Source organism: Dermacentor silvarum, chromosome 10, assembly GCF_013339745.2.
Source record: "Dermacentor silvarum isolate Dsil-2018 chromosome 10, BIME_Dsil_1.4, whole genome shotgun sequence".
Lineage (NCBI taxonomy): Eukaryota > Metazoa > Arthropoda > Arachnida > Ixodida > Ixodidae > Dermacentor > Dermacentor silvarum.
This window is the reverse complement of record NC_051163.1, coordinates 85,794,551-85,816,590: the sequence shown is the minus strand read 5'-3', so window position 1 is coordinate 85,816,590 and position 22,040 is coordinate 85,794,551. Positions and strand designations below refer to the sequence as shown.

At 46.1% G+C, this 22,040-nt stretch overlaps 2 protein-coding genes across 2 annotated transcripts in view; both read right to left on the bottom strand.

The window, feature by feature from the left end:
* Nucleotides 1-7,082: 7,082 nt before the first annotated feature.
* On the bottom strand, nt 7,083-11,741 carry LOC125940566 (uncharacterized). The gene is made up of 2 exons (XM_049656897.1): nt 11,413-11,741; nt 7,083-7,763 (listed from the first exon to the last, which is right to left on the bottom strand). The coding sequence occupies exons 1-2, from the start codon at nt 11,716-11,718 to the stop codon at nt 7,440-7,442; spliced, it is 630 nt and encodes a 209-aa protein (XP_049512854.1). The 5' UTR covers nt 11,719-11,741; the 3' UTR covers nt 7,083-7,439.
* A 5,481-nt stretch (nt 11,742-17,222) lies between these two features.
* The window catches only part of LOC125941061 (uncharacterized), a 53,019-nt gene continuing 48,201 nt past the window's right edge, over nt 17,223-22,040 (bottom strand). Inside the window, exon 3 of the mRNA XM_049657982.1 lies at nt 17,223-17,753. Coding sequence (XP_049513939.1) covers nt 17,340-17,753 — 414 coding nt within the window. The 3' untranslated portion in view covers nt 17,223-17,339. The remainder of the gene's footprint in view (nt 17,754-22,040) is intronic.

Here is a 22,040-nt window from a genome sequence, read left to right as displayed (position 1 = left end):
ATGTGGCTGCAGCGCCGGGTATTCCTCTTCACTACAAAATAAATAAATAAATAAATAAATAAATAAATAAATAAATAAATAAATAAATAAATAAATAAATAAATAAATAAGTAAATAAATATTCAAAGAAACAGTGCCCGTTCTCACTCGTCATGCAAACGCGCTCACGCACGCATCGCTCTCGACGTATTTTTCGGTCATCCCTACTGCTGGACGTCTACCCAAAGATTCGGATTGCTGCTTGGTATCGGCTGTGCACTGCAGCATGGTCTTTGGTTTTGCGAGCGAGTCGGGAATATTTTACAGCGAAGCTGTTTATGGCTAGGGTACCGTAGATTTTCTGTGTCCCTCAACAAATCTGCGTGTGCAGTAACTCGGCTCCCGAATTTGATGCAAAATTGCTTAATTCTATTCAAAAGCTTATACGTCTCATAACTTCGATATGCATTTTCAGTGGATTGGTTATCAATAGGCACAATTTTCAAGATTAGTAGAGTCTGAGGCATATAAAAGTTTCTCGAAGATTTGCCGCTGTGCGACCCGCGTTCGCCATGTGTGCACTCGCACCGCCCTGTCTTTGTCGTATTTGCATGCGCTTGCGTCCCTAGTTTCCTTCCGCTCTTCCGGCGTGGCGGTCCCGTCGCGCGTGTCTAGTTTCCTCCGGCTCTCCACGCAGATGTATGCCGCCGATCATTACCGCCGATCAAAATAAAACGGTGTATGCGTGTCCTTCCTCGGTATGACCGCCGTCACCGCTAAAGAAAAATAAAATTTGCTCATACCTTTGATATCAATTCTGTGTCACCTCTATGCCATGTGCTCAAGTGCTTCGCTGGTAATTCACTTTCACAGCACTGGAGTGGCACGTGATTTCTTGATTGTTTCGGGTAAGCATGTGCACGAGCGAATAATACGTCCGTGCATAGTTTGCAAAGAAATGTCACACCTCCTAATTGCAAAATCTTTGCGACACTGAACTCGTAGACACGTGTTAGCGGATTCCTGATCTGCGAAAGAAGCACAGGCGGTCAATGGCCGGCCCAAGCTGCCAGGCTATACCACCCCTTGTATATCCAAGTAACAGGCGGTGGCTTCCCTGCAGCTTGAGTATGTACACCTTCCGTAATTAGTGGAAAGGCGTATTCCCTTCACGATATATTGCTATATAAATAATGCTCTTTAGGCGTTCTGGCTCTTTTGTTTACACGAGTTGTGGCTGAGCTTTCCGTTTTACTCTGCAGGACCGGAATGCCGTCGTAGCAAGCACAGGATGCGCGCTGCTGCTGCAGCTGATACGACAGCGGCGCGTGGTAGCGGAGCTTCCGCATTGTTTTGCCGAACTTCGTAGCTTCTGCCTCAGTCGCCTTCCGACCTGATACGCGCGAACCTGCGTGTCTGACGCAACGGCAGCGGGGCTTTAGGTCTTCGGACAGACGCACATAAAGTGAAGAAGAGAGAGTTTTAGCTGGTCCGTGTAATGTATACGGAACGTGTAACTTCGCGGAATATACTGGGTTACTGGGCATAGTTGACAACACCGCAAGGACATATCGCAAGGTTTTGTCCATCTTCAACACGTCGCGAATTCTTCTACTTCTGTACCATGACGAGCTAACCGTGTTTGACCTCGTCAACGCCTTTCATTTACCGTGCCCCCTACACCACTTGTGACCTCATCTTGCCGGGAGGCCATTTAGCGCCGATGAATATACCAAAAACGCTACGCACTGTTTCATCTAAGGTGTGCAGTGCCACTCCTTTCGCCCACTCCATCATTCGAGGTCGCGGGTTCGAATCCAACAGTGGCGGCCACGTTTCGATGAAGGTGAAATGCAAGAACGCCCGTGTACTTGACTTGCATTTAGGTGACCCCCCCCCCGCGGTCTACATTAATCCGGACTTCTCCGACTGCGGCGTTCCTCATAATCAGATCGTGGTTTTGGCACGTGGAGCCCGGAATTTGCGCATTTTTTCAACGGTGTGAAACATACACATCGTTGTGCGTCCCGGAATATTCTTCACCGGTGTGAAACAAACATTCTTGGGCGCATCCGAGGTTTCCTTCGTGATCAATAAATAAGGCTTCCACAATTCCTCTGGTGTTCTGGTCTTTGTGATAAATCATTGTTTTTTATTATGCTGCTGTAAGCGGCCGAAAAAAAAAACTTGGTTCTTCACAAGGACCAGAAAACAAGAGGAATAATGGGAGCCGTACTTATTGATCCCGAAGACCAGAAATGCATAAGCAAGCTATCTGTTGCCCTTTGTGGGAAAGACTGTTTTTAAAGGACAGCATTTCTCGTTAGGTTTCATCGCTTATAGACGGTTTCATGCTCGCGATAACAGCAGCGAGCGTGCCGCCGCCAAGAAACTTCCGGTCACGTGCCTTATCAGTCTGCTACGCGGGAACAAAAACCACCTGAGGGCTTATGTTTACACGCATGGTTGCTTCTTTCCCAGTTACATTTAGCAGCTACGTCAGTGGTCAAAACCGGATGCCGTGCAGTGCCTATGTTTGTAATCAATGAAGCGGTCTATAGGACAAATCTTCCAGTTCTCAAGCGTTCTTTTTTTTTTGACGCACGCACATGATTATTCTACAGAACATGTTTTTCATCACTTTTTCCCTTGTCGCACCGAGCTGTTTCTGCCGCGCGTACACGGCTTTTTCTTTGTCAAGTTGACCAGTGTGTTAAATACCTTTGTCTTCGCGAATAAGCGTCGAGTTGAGTCAGGGTTCGTGTGTGCTCCTACCTTATTTCATCGTTCTCGTCTTTGTGTGAGCTGTTGTTTGTGAAGTATGTACGTATACCGTAGTGCCGAAGTGCACGTAGAATTGCGATACTGGAAGTTACTTGCACTGTTGATTTCTCTAATAACGCTACAGGTTCTCATAGTCTGTTTTTAACATTGCTGTGCATCTTGTAGTTCAAGTTCAAGGAGTCCCCGAGGTAGCCAATAAGAGTGATGGTAACTTTATTTGTGTGTAAGATTTATGAATTTAGCCCATGCAAGGTATGACATTCCAGAGACCTGTTTGTAGGTATGGAAGCATTCATTGTTTTTAAACACACTTAGCTCTACTTTTCGGCTCACATGACGCTTCTTTCTGCAGTGCTGTGCTGTCCAGGCGCAGAAAGCTTGTTTATGTTGTAAGTGCAGGTGTTCTTTTTGTATATCTTGAAGAAAAAATTGCCGTGAGTTTAAATATGCAAGAATATTGCTTTCTCTTGAATTTTGTTTCAACACGGATGCTGTAGCTCCCTCTGCCTTTCAGTTACTGGTTTGTCCCAACTTTTATATATTTTATACAACGAAATGCTATTGGCATTTTATTTATATTTTAGTGGTACAAGTGAGGCAAATGGTGGTTTGTATGTGCATTTATTTGAGTTTTTTTCCTAGCTCCGCTAATCTGGCTGTCTAATCAATGGAGCCATCTCTCATGCTTTATAACGAGTAGTTCTGGGCTCTTCGTTGCTGCAAGTGCAGGTGACCATTTATTTCGCTCTTGGGAATTGTGTTGGCTGTATGTTGTTCGCAGTTTTGTGAGCTAAACAAGTATTTCTGTCGCTAAATATGGCTTTGAAAGTGTCAGCTAGCCTTCCATTAGCTCTTTATTGCCCGAGGTGCCACTTAGTTGCCGGGTATGGTTAAAACAGCCCAAAGAATACTCCTATTAGCTTTGTGCAAGCCCACAAAAATTTTACTGAAAATGAGCTTACTAAATTCTGGAAATTCCACCAACATACTCTCCTGTATACCAAATTAAAATAAAGAAATGGATGATGTGCAGTTAGTTCTTGACTTGTGCCAAGCAGATAAGCGCCGTTCCGTACACAAAAGTTTCCGAAGTTTACATCTCAAGAAAGCAAACCTGGCTCGTCCGAAACACATGATTCAGGTGTTTTGTATATATTTATGTGAAGTCATTCATTTCCTGTCTACTTATTTTGCCTTCTCACAGGCAGCGGTAAAGTGACACTTTCAGGTATTCAGGAATCTTTGTTTTTGTGTTCCCACACATGCAAGCCAGCTTCAACAGTTCATGTCTTCAAAGTTAGTTGTCAGAAGGGTATGTTAGAGCCCTGCATTTTTAGTCACTTTGTCTTCTCATAAACACGTCACAAGAGAACACAACAGTAATTGTTCCGTTTCAGTTCCAATGTATAGTGTTTTCAGATTTACTTAAATTGTTAAGTGTGCTGTAGGCACTGGCCTGTGCCTTCAGATTCCATGCAGTTGTGCCTTATATAGTGTAATGCTTAATTTGCGCGCATCTTTAGTGCAAATAAAGGTACCTGAAATAGGTCAGTCTCTCCGTTGCATTTCTTAGTGTTCGATAAATGTATTATGAATAACAGGCACCGGGGCATGGAAGCGTGAATAGCAAAACAATTTCAAAATAAGTGAGCGATAATGCACTATCCAAGCAATACGAGTGTATCAATCATATTTCAGGGGCGAGTTTTGAAATATCGATGCCATTTTAACTGGGGCACAATGCACTTTCAATGCTGTGTGAATACTGACTCAACTGGTCAACAGAACGATCACAACACGATTTCAATGCTGCAGCAATGGTAAATCAAGAAGTAAAAAAAAAACTGCACGAAGAACTGTCTATGTACAAATTCCTTTGAATGGTATGAAAAAAACTTGGGGGTCAATAAATGTTTAATTTGAATGTTTTTTTCATATGGCATTGTACTACGGTGTTTCTGGTTGCTGTTTTGTTTATGCTGTTGTATGATGTTTATACATTTTTGTTTTCAGTTTGCATTGCGCTACTTGTATTACGCTATTTGTATATTTGCTCTTAGTGTTGTACATTTTTCCACCATGTAACAGGCCGAAAGGGCTCAGAGTACTGAAACTAAATAAGTAAATGGTAACTCAAAGATTAAACAACACGACTTGCCCAATTGTGTTTATTACAATTTCTGTGGCCAATACTCAAAAGCCCTCCACACTTACTCTAACGATATCTCAATAAACTCACAATAAATTTTTAATACGATATTCAACATTGACCAATGGCATTTCAATGTCTTATGAATATTTTTAGACGGAATGCGCGTCATAATTAGGTCTATTAGAAGTCCTTTGCATAAAAAACAAATGTTAAGCTGGCCACTACGCAACCAGGCAAGCGAAGAAGCTAAGGAATAAAACATTCGTTCTGCTTCGAGAGTATTTGTACTTCTTGCACGGAAGTGTAATGTTGTTGTTCTCCTGTTGCAACGCCATTGATGCTGCTCATCAAGAAAGCACGCAATGCGCAGACTAACGAGATCTGCCACCGTCGTTACAAAAGCAGATAGACCAAAATTATACAGATGCGGGGAAAATCCTCTGCTATTGTCGTGACATTCGACATGAAGTAGCGCATAGGTTCACTTTGTTTTTCCCCGTTGATAGTGTTGTCTATTCTACGCGGACAACCATGTTGAACGCGGTGCGAAATGTATTGGGAACGCTACCTCTTCGTGCGTAAACGACGTGTGCAACTCGCCGGGTGGCTTCGCAAAATTGATGTCGAACAATACATTGGCTGGTTCCTACTCTTACGAACAATTCTGTCGTCAGAACTTTTGTGCAAATGCGGGCCGTGATCAACTAATGATAGGCTTTGACGCCCGAAGGCGAAACCCGGCTGTCTTATATGTCGCATTCAGGGCCTTTAGATTTGTTTGATGCGGCGAGGCGTTTGTTAGGGTGCGCCTTACTTTTAGTGCACGAGCGTTTGCATTTCGTCACCATCCGAACGAGGCCGTGACCGCCAGAAATCAAACACATGGCCTTGTGCTTTGCAGCAGAACGAGCTCCCATATTCACCTCTGGTGGTAGGAGACGCCGCATGCTTGGTACGAATAGTTACTGTATACGCTCTCTGCGGCAGCGTATGGCGTAAGTATGCTCGAAGATTCGCTGCATGGAGCTCAAGGCTGCAAATGCGTAATACAAACAGCATAAGGGAGAGTTAAATTTATTAACACTACAATTTCAGAACAATGGGGAAACAAGTTTGCAGATTCCACGCATTGTGGAAATCAGTCTGATGAGTATTTCGTGCCCAATTAACCGTCGATGCCGATGGAGCTCTTAAGCTGTACGCCACCATGGCGTGCTCGCTTCCGCGCTAATGAATCGGCGCAGGTTAGTCTTCCCTTCCCGCCATCGAAATCTCAACACCACCCCTTTCACACCGCCCTGAGCATACTTTGGCTATGACCACGACACTACTATATCTACGAAATCTTCCGCTCGCAACAGCAGCCAACGACGCACCCTCTCCCCATCTCCTGACTCACTCCCCGTGGGCGGCTTCGGCGTCAGACAGGGCAACCAGAGACGACTTCGGACGGCGCTGCGCACAAGTCCTTAGGAAATAAACTCCGTTCCATGTTCCGAACGCCTTTTATTAAGGCTACCACGGACAGGACTTTCTGGAATCTGAGCTACACGACCACCATTGACCACAGCATCTAAACCCGAACCATACCACAGAGAAAGCTTGACTGTAAAGGTAAATTTCGCAGTAAGGCCGCTAATGCAGAGAAGTCAACTCTGCAGTAGCACTGTCTGAGCACAGCATCAAAGCCTGTCTGATTGCACATTATAAAAAAAAGCAGGTCATACATATGCAACGCTTCATATAAAATAATTTCATATGAAACACAAATACGCAATTCTGTAGGATACAATCGTGGGAAACTGCTTCTCTCGTGTGGCTAAAACGTGCACGGGAACAATACAAAGGTAGAGGAGGAACATAGAGTCAGGAACTGCGAAACCATCCTTGCGTGAAGCGTCACCTCGTAAAACACATAAAATACAGCTCTCTGAGTCGCGTACCTCAGGACTTCCTTCAAAGTTTTGCATTCATTCATCCATCTCTTAAGATCACGTGTCATTTATTTTGCTGTCAGTACGAGCTGAGATCTAAAATATATGCGGAATAACATGAGCCAAGCGGTTCTGGGAGACTTGAGAATTTTCAAGGTACTCAGAGTATCGCAATTTGTCACTAACTGTGGTTTATATATCATACGGCCAAGCAGCTTATGCGCGTCTGCCAGAAGAAGTTATGCCAAGTACGTGTACTTCACGGCGGTTGCATTTGCGAAATGTGGCATTCGTAAGTGGAACCTATGGATATAACACGTTCTTCAGGGAATGAATCCGACGGGGAGTTAGCAGAGATCATTTGGCGACACAAACGAGCAAGGAATACTTGTCTTTTCGAATTCAGAATTTAAAAGATATAGAAGCGCTACCTAATAAAATAGAGAGTGTACGCTCATTTGCGACGTGTCAGTTTTAACAACTGGTTTGGCATCGAAGTTTTCCCATGCATCGGCCTTGTGTGCGCGCTCACGCGCACTAGCGCCATTTTCAGAAGCTGAAGGTGCGACCTAAGGAAAAACTGTGCCCCTTCAGATGTCCACCACGTCATTCAAGCTCAAGTAGGAGCAGATGCGCGCCTGCATGTCTTTGCCAAGCTTGTCGAATGTAGTCTTTCTCTTGCGGTGCGGGAGGCAGACTATCTTGGCTTTGACGACGCCCGCGAGAATGAAGTAGTTGAAGGCGAGCCGCTCGCGTGCCTCGTTGATCTTCTCGAGCGCCGACTCGTCGGATATGTTGAACGTAACGCGCACGGATAATCGCACCGAGCAGCAGTCCTTCAAGGTCTCGAAGGCAAGGGCGTGTTTTTTTTCCAGGGAGCCGCTGACGAACCGGACCGCTTCGTTGACGAGCATCTGCGTTTTCGAAGGTACAATTAAACTCGAAACATATGCCTAGAAACCACACGATCCATCGTGTTCCTATCAAAAAAGGGTTATCCGATAAGGTATTCGAGGAGTTCAGCGTTAAGGTTCTCAACTGTCTCTGCAGCAATCCTTAAATCGCGTTATTTCAAAGCAATATAGTTTGAAGCACGTGTCAGATATTTAGGATATTCAAGGTATTTATTATCAAATTTAACACTTGGTCACCTACTATAGCAATAATAGCCGTGGATCCCAATACAATACCAAATCCCCTTTGCCAGCCCCTTTCGTGTAGCAAATCGTTCGCAAGCTGAGCGAAGCTAAAAACAGCAGCGAAATTTCACCTGGCAGGCGAAAACAAGCAACGACCGACATTTTTCCTTTCCGTCACCCAGACCATTCCTCACGGATTGACGTTGTCTCGAGATTCACACCCCTCAATGCACCCTTGACTGACTGAGTGTCAAAGTTGAATATCTTGCAAACAGAAGAGCTAGATAATTAGGATTGCTTTCTTTATTTGTGCATTAGATGACTAATTGCTTACAAAAAAATGTGCCAGAGCGCACAACCCACTCCTGCAAGCAGATTTTGCATAGCCAGCATCGCTTTCTATTGGGAATAAGTTTCTTTAGGCCCTTCACGCACATTCTGGGATGCTCTATGTATGTTTCTGTGTTTGTATCTAACAGTTGTCTCGCTAAAGTGGTTTACTGAGTAGTCCACGACATATTAAGTAGAATATGGTGATGCTGTGCAGAAAAAAAAACTGGCTTAAAACCAACCACTGGACCAAGTTAGGTCACTGGTTATGTGACAGTCAGCATCTGCTACTACTCTTCATTGAACATCTTTCATGTCAACTTCGGTCACGGGGTTACGCGTCGTTGGTCATGTGCCGCTACTCAAGTTACCACTTTGATGCCAGCTAGAGTGACTCGGTATGTGCGACTGGGTGTGCGCAGCATTTCAATCAACCTTTCTGGCCGCAACTAGTGTCTCTGGGTATATGCCCGTAAGCCTTGTCGTGTCGACTTGGGTCGCTGGGTATCTGCTACTGGGTATTAGCCGCTGATCAACGTGAAATCGTTAAAAACATGTTACGATACTGGGTGAAATGGAACGCGGGCGTGATAGTGTAGCACCAGCGACATCGACGTGACCCCCCTAGGAAAGAAGACGAGGTGAGGCGATGTCACGAGCGGCGCGGGTGCTTAGTTGGCTGGGAACCGAAGAAATGAAAGATCAGTTTAGTTTGAGCTTCGGTGCCGGAACAACCGTCTCGTTGTCTCTCTCTCTCTCTGTCTCTCTCTCTCATGTGCTCTACAATACAGTCAAATCTTGTTGATACGTTATGCATAACGCGTTTTTCGGATAGTGCGTTTTTCTGTGTTCCCTGCCAACGTCTTACAGTAGAAATGAATTTTTACATGGTTATCGCGATCGCGTTTTCACCTGAAATTGTACAATAGGACTTCACAAGTGGGCTTTTACTAGTATTTGTAAATCTTGTAGCTATACATTCCAGGGTGCTAGCCTAAATAGCATTTCAACGACCCACTAACAACGTGTTAAGCCCCAGCCACTCTGGAGGAAAAAACGCACCCGGCGCGCCGCTGGCGGTAAAACGCTGCTGCAGCCGTGCGGCCGAAACGACTGGCGGAGCGCTGCTGCTTAAATTGACACTAAAGAGACAACCGATTTCTTCTGTGGCAGTACATTACCATTCCACAATACCAAAACACCACTCTTTCCGCGAGAAACCGCTTGGTGAGCCAGAAAGAAATGAAAAACGCAGCACGTGAGTGGCGACGCCACCTTCAAGTTCGCGCACCAGCTCACCATGACGTCATGGATTTCGACAGAGTCTTCTAGATCCCAGTTCATTATTTGGCGGGGAAGGTTGACTACATTGTATTCTAAAGGAGCCCAAGACCGAATGTGGGAAGTTTAGCGAACTTTTACTTAGCCAACGTGGCCCAAATGCGAAAAAATTCCACCAGAAGTTATGACGTCACACTGAAGTGCTGACGTTGGGGTTTTCACGCGAAATTAAAAAGAGATAACGCCTATTTTCATGCTTTTTGGATATTGCTTTAGATAATACAATTTTTGGATGATAAATTGTATTTTTCGGTTCCCGTGAAGGTCGTATCAACGAGATTCCACTGTATGTGCAGACAATCTTCTCTGCAAATTCCATGCTCGCGTCGAGCTTATATATCACAAGTCACGGACGCACTTCGCGATGACGCCGCGGGATGGCGCTGCGTAGTCAGAGAGAACGAAATAATACTATGGATTTACATGAATGAGAAGAAATAAATTCGAAGGGAAAATCTGTACGATAACACAAAGGAGAGTGACTTGCTATTTTAGACTCGAGCTGGTTGCCTAAGGACAAAAACATACCGTAGCAAATATTTACAACAGGATAAGGCATCTATATAATGTAGAAAAAATCCGGAGACCACTCAGCACGTCTTGATGTAATGCGAAGCGATTGACTCAGTGAGACCCGCAGGTAACGTACAATTTCACGAAGCGCTTGGATTTTAAGTAGGTGGCAGCCTCAACTGGTCAGCAGACAAGATAAGCAAAATACATTTAGAGTATTGGGAAAAAAGTCATAGAATTAAATTCTACGCCCGTTCTCATCTCAATTACTGTAACCTAGTATGGAAAGCATGTAACAAAACTGAATTCAACTGTCGGCAAAAGAGTTAAATATTCTCTGGAGACGTCTGACTCATGAGAACAAGTTATTCTAACTTTCATATCCAGCCCTTCTCAGAATGTTGTAAAATTTGGCAGTGTACAATTTCTGTAAGGCATCAAACAATGGAACTGAATTGATAGCCTGACAGTATATTTGTGCAGTATGTACCCTCTCTTTCAAGACGTGGTTCCAACATGTAAAAATGTGTTTTTAGTTCAGGAAAAAAGTAAGGCTAGTCTTTAGTAAGGCAGATGAACCAGTGCTATGTCATTCCTATGTTGAAGGGTATGATAGAAGGATTTATGTACCTGCTCACGTCATGACATTCAATCTAACCTTTCTTACATGTCACACATTTGTGTAGTTACCATGTGTTTATTGCTAGTTTTACTAAGTCACTGGAATGTCATCTTTCTGGTATATTTATCAATGCTTGTATTTCTATCGATGATTTTCATAAACTATCTTACATGTCCTCATTCAGATCCCCTATATTAATTTCTGTATAATATTAATTGTACTTGTGTTATATATATATATATATACTCTTGATTATATTATATTATATTGTGCCATAGTAATTTGTACTTCTGCCTTGCTTATCCGTTGACTTATCAATCTAGAGCTCGGGAATGTTTTCCCTTGTCAGGAGTCATGAGCACGGCTTGCGTCACATTTCGTGAGCATGCTCTGAAGATGTTTGAATAAACTGAAATTGAATCTGTGCACTTACTTGCGACATTTTTGCGAGGCAACGTTCGTGTACTGAAGAAAATGTCTAGCTATATATCGCCCTAACAGATGCCTCCCCGCTCCAGAATGATAGTGCTGTAAAGGTTACACTGTTGTTAAACGACATGTAAATATTAATCACACCGACTTTTTTTCTTGCAACCAGTGGGACCATCGAATGCTCACCACGTTACGGTTGAGAGCCTCCCTGATGAGGGGGTGGTTGGAGCGGTCACCTTCGGCTAGGTACAATTCGATGTTGATAACGAAGCGGTTTCGGAGAAGGGCCTCCTTGAGCTCGCGGCAGATGCTGCGCAACTGGGCCATGCGGTCGACGTCGGGGTCGCTCTCTTGGAGGTGAACGGTGAGAAATGTTAACGCTCGGTTGCGCCCGACGAATCGCCCCAGCGCTTTGGCGGCCCTTTTCCTGAAGGTGATGCCACGGAACTCGATCATACCGACGCTGCGGTTGCCTTCGAGGGAGCGAAACATGTTGACGACGTCGGCTTCGGGCAATTTTATGCTCAGAAGCATATGCCTGCATGAGCAAAAATGCAACGCAACGTTTCGTTATACTGCGAAAGCTCCTAAATGGAAGCAATAGCGTTGCTGACAAAAAAGGACGACTCTGATCCAGCGCACACCTTTGAACCTATGTGAAGCGAAGATTTAAGGAATCGGATGATGAAATGGTATAAATTTGGCAGTTTCATTGATGCGTCATTGGCGCCAGAGCAACTGGCGCATGTGCTCTCGAGCACGTGCTATCGCGCCACCATGCTACCCAATGTGACACACACGGCGATCATCTCAAAGAGCGAGTTGGCATTGGCAGGATTGAAGTATACGTTTCGGTCCATAAAAAGGTATCTCATTTGGAATGTTTGTGCTTCTAACAGGCATTTGGTTTGTATGTCAGGAGGGTCTGATCATAACGCAGATTTGGTCGTGAGGCCAAATGAAGTTACTTCAGTGAACTTGTAAGTAGGGTGGTTCAAGTATATAAACTACAACAACCGGAATGGCTTCGTAGGTTAGACGGACTGATGTACATTCCAGAGTTTTGAATGCTTCTCTTCTCAGCCCATGCTCGGCTTCTTTGTCTGTAGACTAGCGGTATCTGTGTGAATTGAATAAACACAATAAAAAATTTTGGCTGAGAACCCTTTGAGGGTTCTCAGTGAAATTTTCTCAGCAAATTTTTTTAACAAATGCGACCCCCCAGGGCCGATTTTTTTTTTATTGCCGAGTCAAATTCTTCGAAAGAACCTTTATTGAAAAACAAAATGATTGTAATTTTTTTAGTGTGAGCGTAAAGTGACGAAAAAATCGTTTGTGTTGTCAACTACAAAATGTTTATTCATGAATAAGAAGATAAGTGCACTGAAAAATGGTTGTGTGCACGTCCGGAAACCGAAACAAGTGAGAAGCCTTCGTCTTATCCCCAACAAGGTGCGATAGAGCTTTTGTGGTCTCCAAAAAAGGAAACGCAAAAACGGCAGCATCGTTTGTGTATATACGCACCTGCCTGGGAACAGGTGTTATCACGCCGCGGTGAGCGATAAACGATCGAGTAACAAGTGGTCACCCTTTGAGAGATTTGAAACCAGATAACCATCAGTGTAGCGCGTGAAACTAAGGTCCCTGTATTAGAAATACAGGGACCTTACGTGCAACAAGCTGGAGCCGCCGCAGGAGAAAATCAAAACTTGCCGCCGCCGCCGCACGCGCGCCCAGATGCACGAGCGATAGCCGACGCGCCGTTGCCATAAAAGATGATGATGATGATACAAACTTTTATTGAAAATAAGAAAGTAAACCTTGGGTTACGGGAAGATATGGTCAGGTCCCTAGTCCGGGACACCGTTGGCAAAAGCCGCTGCCCGTGCTCTTTCGATGAGTGCATAATCAAAACATGCCACAAAAGAAAAAAAAACAGAGGGATTGTCGCAAATAAAAATTTCACGTGTTCCCGTCGAGAGGCAGCACATGCGAAGCGATAGAAATGATTGAAAGAGGCGCGCTTTCTAAATGTACAAGCGATGACGTACATGTGCGTCATTGACCATTTTGAAGGCGTTCGCGGAGGACATACATGTACGTCATTGACCCTGAAAAGCTTTTAACTATTGTAAACCTAGTTATCGCGAGCGTCACGAGCAAAATGTCTGTTTGGCTTGGTTTTGCAAAAAGTATGCACACAGCGTTTAATGAACGCACGCTTCCTCGCTTGGTAAGCTTCTCTGTAACGTGCTAATCTGGCCTCCGTTTGCTCCGGTGTTTCACCAGCCAACTTTGCCTTTGCTTGAGATTTCGAAGCCTGCTGTGTAGCTATATCTACTGGATGACTGGTTTCACACTGTCGCTTGCGCTGAAGTACACGCACAGACGGCCAAGCCGGCGTGCCATTTATGGCGAGACCGAGCGACCAAGCGCCGGTGAAGCAGCCGTTAAACCCTCGCCTAGTCCCGTGGCACCGAAACGGCGAGGCTCTGAGCGAGCGCAGCTGCCACGCCGCTCCGCAGCGGATGAAGTGGCTTGACGTCACAACTGTCACACAGTGTGGACTATTTGGCAAGACAGCTGCTGCGCCCCGCAGCCAACATTAAGAAAGTTGTTAAGGTTCGCAAAGATAGTTTCGTTTCATCTCAAGGTGCACCGTGCAAGCTGTATGCGGAAGCATTGTACCACTTGAGAACGCGCGCCACACAAGTTGTCATTGGGTGGCTGGCACCATAGCTTTTCTACCGTGGGGCGTCCTCACGCGATCTTCTGAACTTTCGCAAAGACCAGGCAAACGCACCTCCCACAGCTCGGGAGTCTCGGCCGCACGACAAACTGCCGCAGCACCGGCCGCAGCACCGGCCGCACGGCAGCATAAGGAAGGAAAATAGGCGGGAGCATTACGTCACGCAGCCAGCCTTGGCCAGCGCACGCTTCGTGTAGCCAGCAGTGGTGGCCCAACACGTGACCTCTTGCGTGAAGATCACCGAGAATCGAGATTTTCCGAGACGTTTGGTTGCCGGTAGTTTTTATTCGGTGCGCGCTCGTCCGCGAACTGCTCACATGCCGGAAGGAAATGGATTTTTGCTTATTTTGTTTTCTTTTCCTCGGTTTTTTTTTAATTTGAAGTGTTTCAAATGGTTTCTAGTGGATGTCGAAAAAAAAAAAAGAAACAGCTGGGAGTACTAAAACCTACCGCGCGCTCTGACTTGTCATCCGCGCTCTGACGTTTTCATCACGTGCTGGGCCACCACAATGGCGATAATCGCGTTGCGCTATGCTCCCTCCTATATTTTTCCTTCCTCCATGCACGGCAGCATTGGTTGCCAACATTGGTGTAGGAACGTTCTTAGGACGCTTCATTCAGGCTATTATGTCGCTTGGATTCTGACGCTGCTGCAGCCTCTGGTTCAGATCTATCTTTCTTGTGGTGCGACGCAGTGCTCAAAGCAGCATCGGCGCATAGTTACACGCAGCCCTGGCGTTGCGTTAGAACCAATCGATGGCACTTAAACTTCGCCTTAAAGAGTGGAACTCGATAGCATACAAAGATCCACGACTGATTTTTACGCTTCCCGGCAACTGCAGTTATGTAAACGCAATGTTTACCGGGAAACGCCGGAGGTGCACGACGGCGAGCTTTCTGGTAGAAACGCGGCCTCTTGCGTGGTCCGATCCCGGAGATGTGCAGCCGTTCAAAAAAATTACACCATTTTCAGGTTCCTCTTACTGCTTCTCACTCTTGATATTTCACTTTGAGAACATTTAACATAAAAGACATGCGCTGTCGGTGCTTTGTTTCATGACATTTGTTTGTGCGCTGTCATTTTAAAAATTCCGAATATCTTTGCCAAGAATGTAAGGCAAGGCATGATCAATTTTAGCGATCGAATGGTGTGGCAATATAACCACCATATACCACATGTCATAGCAAGGCGTGGCATATACACATACCTAAATATATATGGGAATTTTCGCTCATGGGACGCCGGCGACACGGGGCCCTTAACGCTATCGCGTCAATATGAATGGCATCGTGGTCGAAGTGAACCGAATCAACGGTGGAATAATTCGCTTTATGTATGACTGCGCAGATTTGATCCTGAATTATTAGAAAAATATTCGTATTTACAAATAGTGACTAATCGATTCAAAGACTGAACCAAAGAGGACAGTATTCTAATCCTTATTCGAGAGTTTCGAATATTTGCACACTTCTACTAAGGCTCTGTCTACCCTACTCATTCGTCCTCCTCCAACCAACCGGCGGAGCTCCAACGCCTTCTCCACTGCACTCCAGTTCATCGGTGCTCTTACGCGGACCACGCTCAGCCTGTTCTCCATAATGCCGAGATGGGGAAGGAGTTCCTCAGACAAACAGCACACTGTGTTCGCAAAGCAGCGCTACTCCTGCAAAGCAGCGCTACTCCTGTTATGTACGTGCCAAAAGCGCAATATGGTTAAGAGGCACGCTATAGCGACTCGGGAAAACATTTTGACCCCATCGGCTATTCAACGTGCCTCATAGAAATGCGTTTACCACGGCCCGGATCAAGGCCGCGAACTCGAGCTTTCCTGTGCAGTGCTTTAGCCACTACACGAGCGCCAGTTGGTTATGTTGGTTGTAGAACGTTTCTGCATTACAAGCGAGATTTATTGCGCTGCATGCTCTGTGGTGAACTCGGTTCCTTTTTTAGGCTTCAAACGATGAATGGCGGCGGAGGGCGCGCTCATAATACGAGGGGGGAAAGGAGATTAACTTCGTTTGCCAGGTTTGTTTTGTTGGCACGGCTTGCACGCTGTGACAATGATGATAGCCAATTTCGCCGAAAATGAATCTAACAAATGAATCTAAGAAATTAAAGACAAGTTGGCCAACACTAAATCACTTCCACAATGATTCAGAAAATACTGTCAAATAGTTACCTTCCAGATATGTATTAGATGTACGTATGCTTAAATAGAGTATTACAAGAAAAACTAAAGGAATAGAAAGGCGTACTAACTGATAGAGCGGAACATGGCCGCCTTATAGTTCACGAAATGAGAAACGTACAGTCACGAATAGCGCAGGCAGTGATGTGTGACGCGAAAAACAAAATCTGAGTAGGTCGCGTAGTACACAAAAGATAAAATGTGGTCGCTTGCCTAAAATGGGTTCCACTAGAAAACAAATGAGACAGAGGGCAGCATAGAATCAGATTTACAGGGGCAAAATTAGGAAAATTACGAATCTCAACGTGCACAGCAATGTTTTTCGAGAGCCCTGCGATAGGTCTTGGAATGGGCATACGTATATAGGCCAGAGAGCTGATATTGAACCATGCAGCCTTCTTATACCTTATATCCCACACCCATGTTTTACTGCTGTCCCTGATTAGAAGTTTCACAACACAGCACGCTGCAGCCGTCACAGTATACAGGTGTGATATAAATCCGTGAAATTGTATCTTGCGGCTGTGGAGAACGAGGAGACAGATGTGATTTTCAGTAGCGGCAGTTGTATGTTTATGTAGGCACAATGCAGGAGCGCTGGAATCACAAGATTGACCAGCCGAAATTCATTGCCTTTTGCTAAGGCGTCTCACGAGCGCTGCGCTTATTCCTGACGTTAAATCCATTGAAGTATTATCACAGTCATCGTGGTTTGCGAATTCAACATATAAATCTGGTGCGCATACATAATATATATTCATACTTTTCGGCTTTCGTACTGTTCAAATTAGTGAGGCCCTAGTAAAAAATCATGTCGCTATTAGCAGGCGAAATTACAACCAAACCAAGTCAACAGACAATGAAGCGAAGAAAGCATAGCACCAGCTAACAGTGTCTTATGCTCAACCATAAATATGATTTGTGAAGTATCCCATGCCACACGCAGAGCGGTATCTGGCACTTTCTTCGATATTATATTTTTAATCAAATTGTGTCTTCATTTTAATTAGGAAAAAGTTCGATTCCTTCTGTGCTTTCAATGGCTTCACTTCCTCCTTTGTTTCATTTACTTTTCATAACCGTCTAAATTCGGTTACTTCTCCTTAGTTCTCCTTACTTCTCAATTCATTCAATGCTCCTGAAGTATCTGGAGTGATTCCTAATTTGCGCTTTACTTATTTAAACGGTGAAGTTGGAGCGTGCCCCGAGCGCTGCAGTGGGAGATAGATGAGCGCTACTTTCCTCAGGTGCTTCGTCCTGGCGAGAGTGTCGGTCAGCATTTGAACCACGCGTTGCTCAGCAAGCGTTGTGCATTCAAGCCAGGTCAGGCCAACGCTGCGAGCGGAAGCAAGGGCGTCCAGGAACTCCGTCGCGTCCTCTACTCCGAACTCGTCCAGGTGCTCGTAAATGGTGGACGCTTGGGAAGCACGGACGCCCGCCGCGAAGTGCGACGCACGAGGACGGATCCAGTTGAACTTTAGGCGCGAGAACACGTCGATCTCCCGGATCAAGTCAAACAGGACGTTGACCTCCTCCTGGGGATGCGCGCCCGACGTGTTGACGACAAGCGCTTCCAACGTCTTGTTCACCTGCAAGTGCATTGACGCTTGGACTTGCATTATGGCGTATAAAACGAACCTTAAGTGTGTACACTCGAAAACGCAAGTTACACGCGGTACTATTTGGCGCCCGACTACTTGTACATACCAACACTTGCATGAAAAAAGCTTCCGGCGCGTTCTCTCTCAATGTGGTTTGTTATCGCGCACTGACCGCACAGCCAACTCGGCAAACGAACAGTGCGGTCAGGTGGCGGCAGTCAATGCTAACAGTGTTAGGCTGCATGCTAAACCATCGATATTCATGATCCAATATGCGCTATTATGCTGTTGCTGGCACTAAATGACGTACGCTTAATTGCAGAACGTCTTTCTTTGTAGTAAGGATATTATCGTTCTGAATACTATTTCACTACTGCTACTACAAATAATAATAACAATAACAATAATAATAATATGAACTCAAGGACACTTAATCACTTTTTACGAGTTGTAAATGCGAAAGCAATAATGTTGAGTTGTATGCCGCTTAGCGGTCCTTCGATTTTTGCGCTGCGAGTAATATTTCCGGTAATGCTCGTTGCAGCCGCCGTGTACTGGGAGAGTTGATCGTGGATTTCGCTGCCTGCCTGTTTTGCTGCGTTCTTCCGCTCCCTTACTTAGTCGGCGTTGTAGTGGCGTGAACAGCCACATTTCGCCATTGCCGAGGTGGCGGCCGTCGAAGATGTAGATTCTTCAGACTCCATGGCGGTGCGTGCTGGCCAGGCCAGCATGCAGAGAACACAGTTAACGAATTCTGAAATATGTAACTATAGGCAGAATGCGTATTACATAGCTTTCATAATTTTTTTTAGGTCAAGCCATAAGACAGTGACTACGGCAACAAAGGCTGTGCAGAAAATGCCGAATGGTACCTAGCGTAGTTTTGCGGCACCTAAATTTGTGCATGATCAAAAAGCTTTGGGCCGGGAACAGTGTCACGAACCCACGAAGCTGCCCGGTCTGCACATTAAAATGGTCAGTGTGTCTAGATTCCACTTTCGCGAACAGACGCTGCGGCTGGGCTGCGATTGATGTCCCGTGAATGTGCTTTGCCCCTGTGGGACTCGAACACTTTCACCATGTGTCGTTTGCGTTCGTTGTCTCCGGATATACGGATGTATCTACCACCTGGATTACCAAGACGTGAACAGACCATGCTGTACCGTCTGTGGCTAGGCGTTGCATTTACAAACTCATATGCCTTTCTTATTGGAATGGCCCACAGACCCACGTGCGACATGTGCAACAGCGATGAGACGCTCGAACACATTATCTCTGTCTGCCCGAGATATAATGCCGAAAGACAAGTGTTGTGCAGAGTGCTGGACCAATTAGACAATCGTCCACTAACAGAACTGAAATCTTCAGGTCAGTGCTCTGAAAAAACATCCGCGCTGAAAGCCTTAGTCGCGTTACTCAGGTTCCTGCGGTCTACGGGCTTTCATGATAGACTTTAAGAACGCCGCCCCCTATCGCTCTATAGTGTGCGCGGTTTGTTTGTGCTCGTGTCTCTTTCTTTCTGTCGCCCTTTCTACTCTATTTTTGTGCTCCTAATCCTTCCCCCCGTGCAGGGCAGCCAACCAGAACCACATCTGTTAACCTCCCTGCCTTTCTATGCATTCTTCTCTCTGTCTCTCTAAAAAAAATTATGGGGGTTTACGTGCCAAAACCAGTTCTGATTATGAGGCACGCCGTAGTGGAGGACTCCGGAAATTTGGACCACCTGGGGTTCTTTAACGTGCACCTAAATCTAAGTACACGGGTGTTTTCGCATTTCGCCCCCATCGAAATGCGGCCGCCGTGGCCGGGATTTGATCCCGCGCTCTCTCTCTCTCTAACACGTTTTAATTTTAGAGGTAAGAGTTGAGTACATAGGAGAGGGCTGGACCATGGTTTCCAGAACGGCAAAGGGAGTGCTTAAAAACAGACAAATTATTCTGGGAGCCTTATTTCGGCTAGAATTAGATTTGCAAGGTCCGCCTTAAACTATGCAGGCATACTCTAGTACTGGAAGGCGCACAGTTGAATATAATTTCAGAAAGTCTGCAGAGTACTGGGTCATACGATATCCGAAAAACAAAGCCAAGAGCGCGAAGGGCACGTTGTTTCGCGCGTCTAACTTGTGAGGAGAAGCATAGCTTTTGGTAGAAGTACACACCAAGATATTTCATTTCACGCACGATGGGCATTGTAGCGTTGCAACGTGTGCGAAAATTGCAGATGGTGTGTTTTTCGCATGTAAACAGATACCATAGTTTTGGAAGCACCTAAGAGTAGCTTATTGTCAGTGCAATCGCGAACACTTTCTGCAGTCTAAACTGTAAGCCGTATGCATTGTGAGCGCCCGCATATGTGGGTGCCCTTATTAGCGTAACTGATTGCTAGCGCCACCTCCTGCGCCTCCTTTACGCCTACACGACACTAGGCACAAGCGAGGCCCGGGCTCTTACGCTCGCTCTTTCTCTTATCCCCGCCGCCGGGGGGTCGGTCACGTTTCGGTTGAGCGATGTAATAAAAACGTGTTCTGTTCAAGAAGTTATTTCGCCTTGAGTTGCCATGCCACGCTGACGTTCCTAGCCTTCACGTCCCGCCCCTCGCATTTGGTGCAGTCGAACGCCCGAGGCCTCTGCCCAGCCACTCTGCTACGCGAGTATGCCATCGAACCGGTAACCAGAGCCTTCTCTAGTCTTTCTGCCATTGTCTCCTTCCTCGCCGAAGCGGTTCCCGCCGTTCACTCGCTTCATCCTGGACGCCTGCGTGCGCATGCCTGCGGAAGCGCTTATATGTAGGGCAAGGACCACCATCATTGCCCCGTTTATCCTTCCAGTGGTAGTGAATTTTCTCAAGCTCAAGGAAAGCGAGCTGTTTTTCGTCAGTTAACGGCTGCGTGCCGCCGGCTCTGCGAAATAAGATGCCTGGAATCGTATGGGAGAATCTCGATCCAGTGACCATGTCGCGCACCGGCACCGACCTTATACGGGAAGAATTCTCACGTCTTCAGCTGGACACCTTCGGTTCGAAAGAGTACCTAATTCAGCGAGTGGAAACCGACATTCGGCAGCAGCGTGAGATGACCTCCTACAGCGGAATCCAACGCGTCCGCTTCGACCGGTGCACCAACGGGACAGAGTATTTCCTTGCTGTTTCAGAAGCTACCTCGCCCTGCAACAACGGTGACTACACTACCGGATTTGTCATCTTCCATACCGCAGTTTGACGGCTAACACAGCCACAATGTTAATGTATGGCTTGATGACGTGCGACGATTGCAGCAGCTTGCTCTGGCGGACGATGCCACTACATGCCTGATAGCTGCTAGCAAGCTGAAAGGTACTGCGCGAAACTGGCATCTCGCGTTCAGGAACTAGTACACAACTTGAGCCACGTGGATCGCGGCTCTCATGGATACTTTTTGCACGGAATTGTTCCTCATCCAGTGGTAAGAGCAGGTTATGAAAGTATATATCCCAGACACCATCCGAAAGCTTGCACCAGTATGCCTTTCCCAGTTGAGTTATTGAGCGTTGCCCTGTCCAGCTCTCCGATGCCCAAAAAGATCGACTATCTGCTGCGTGGCTTACGCAAACAACACATCCTCGCCGCCATTGCAGTGAAACAGGCCGCCACGGTAGCCGATTTTATTGCTACCTGCACTACACTCTAAAAAAAATCTTTACACCCTTTGAGTGGTACCAGAGTCCTTCATAGTTTTCTCCTGGTCATGAAACTCCCGTAATGCTATGGGAGAGCTTCAATATAGCGCCCGCAGTTGCGGCACCGCGGCGCTGGCGTCGCTAGAATGGCGACGGGATGGCGCCGCTGCCGCCGGAAAGCGGAGTGTTCCGGTGCGGCGTACTGTGTGAGTGGTTGTTTTTTTGTTTCGTCTGAACGTGTCTGTCCATGTAGTGACATCGACACTCGTAATTCACCATAGCAGGGATGGCTAAGACTTGCTGTTGCCAGCTGCCGCTCCGGATACAAGGCGTCGACGAAAGAGTAACCTTATTCTGTTTACCAGCGAACCCGGAACTACGCGACAAGTGGAAGCGGCAATCCCGCGAACAAGAGACTGCCGGGTTCTCCTTGAATCGGAGTATTTTCGCTGTGCGAGAAAACATTTGATGCCGGAGACATTATTCGTGCAGACGTGTGGTGCAGTGAATGGAAACGTTGTGTCACTGCCACGCGATCAACCCAAACGGTAGAAGACGCCCTTCCGAGATGTTTCTAAGGCGTACCTGTGTATATTGTATAAGCCCAAAGAACGTTTCGCAT

Bases quoted from the DNA above. Each gene is read 5' to 3' on its own strand.
- LOC125940566 (XM_049656897.1), bottom strand. From the start codon at position 11,718: ATGTTTCGCTCCCTCGAAGGCAACCGCAGCGTCGGTATGATCGAGTTC. The intron at 7,764-11,412 runs GTGAGCATTCGA...TCGAAAACGCAG, and splicing joins AGGCTCTCAACCGTAACGTG to ATGCTCGTCAACGAAGCGGT.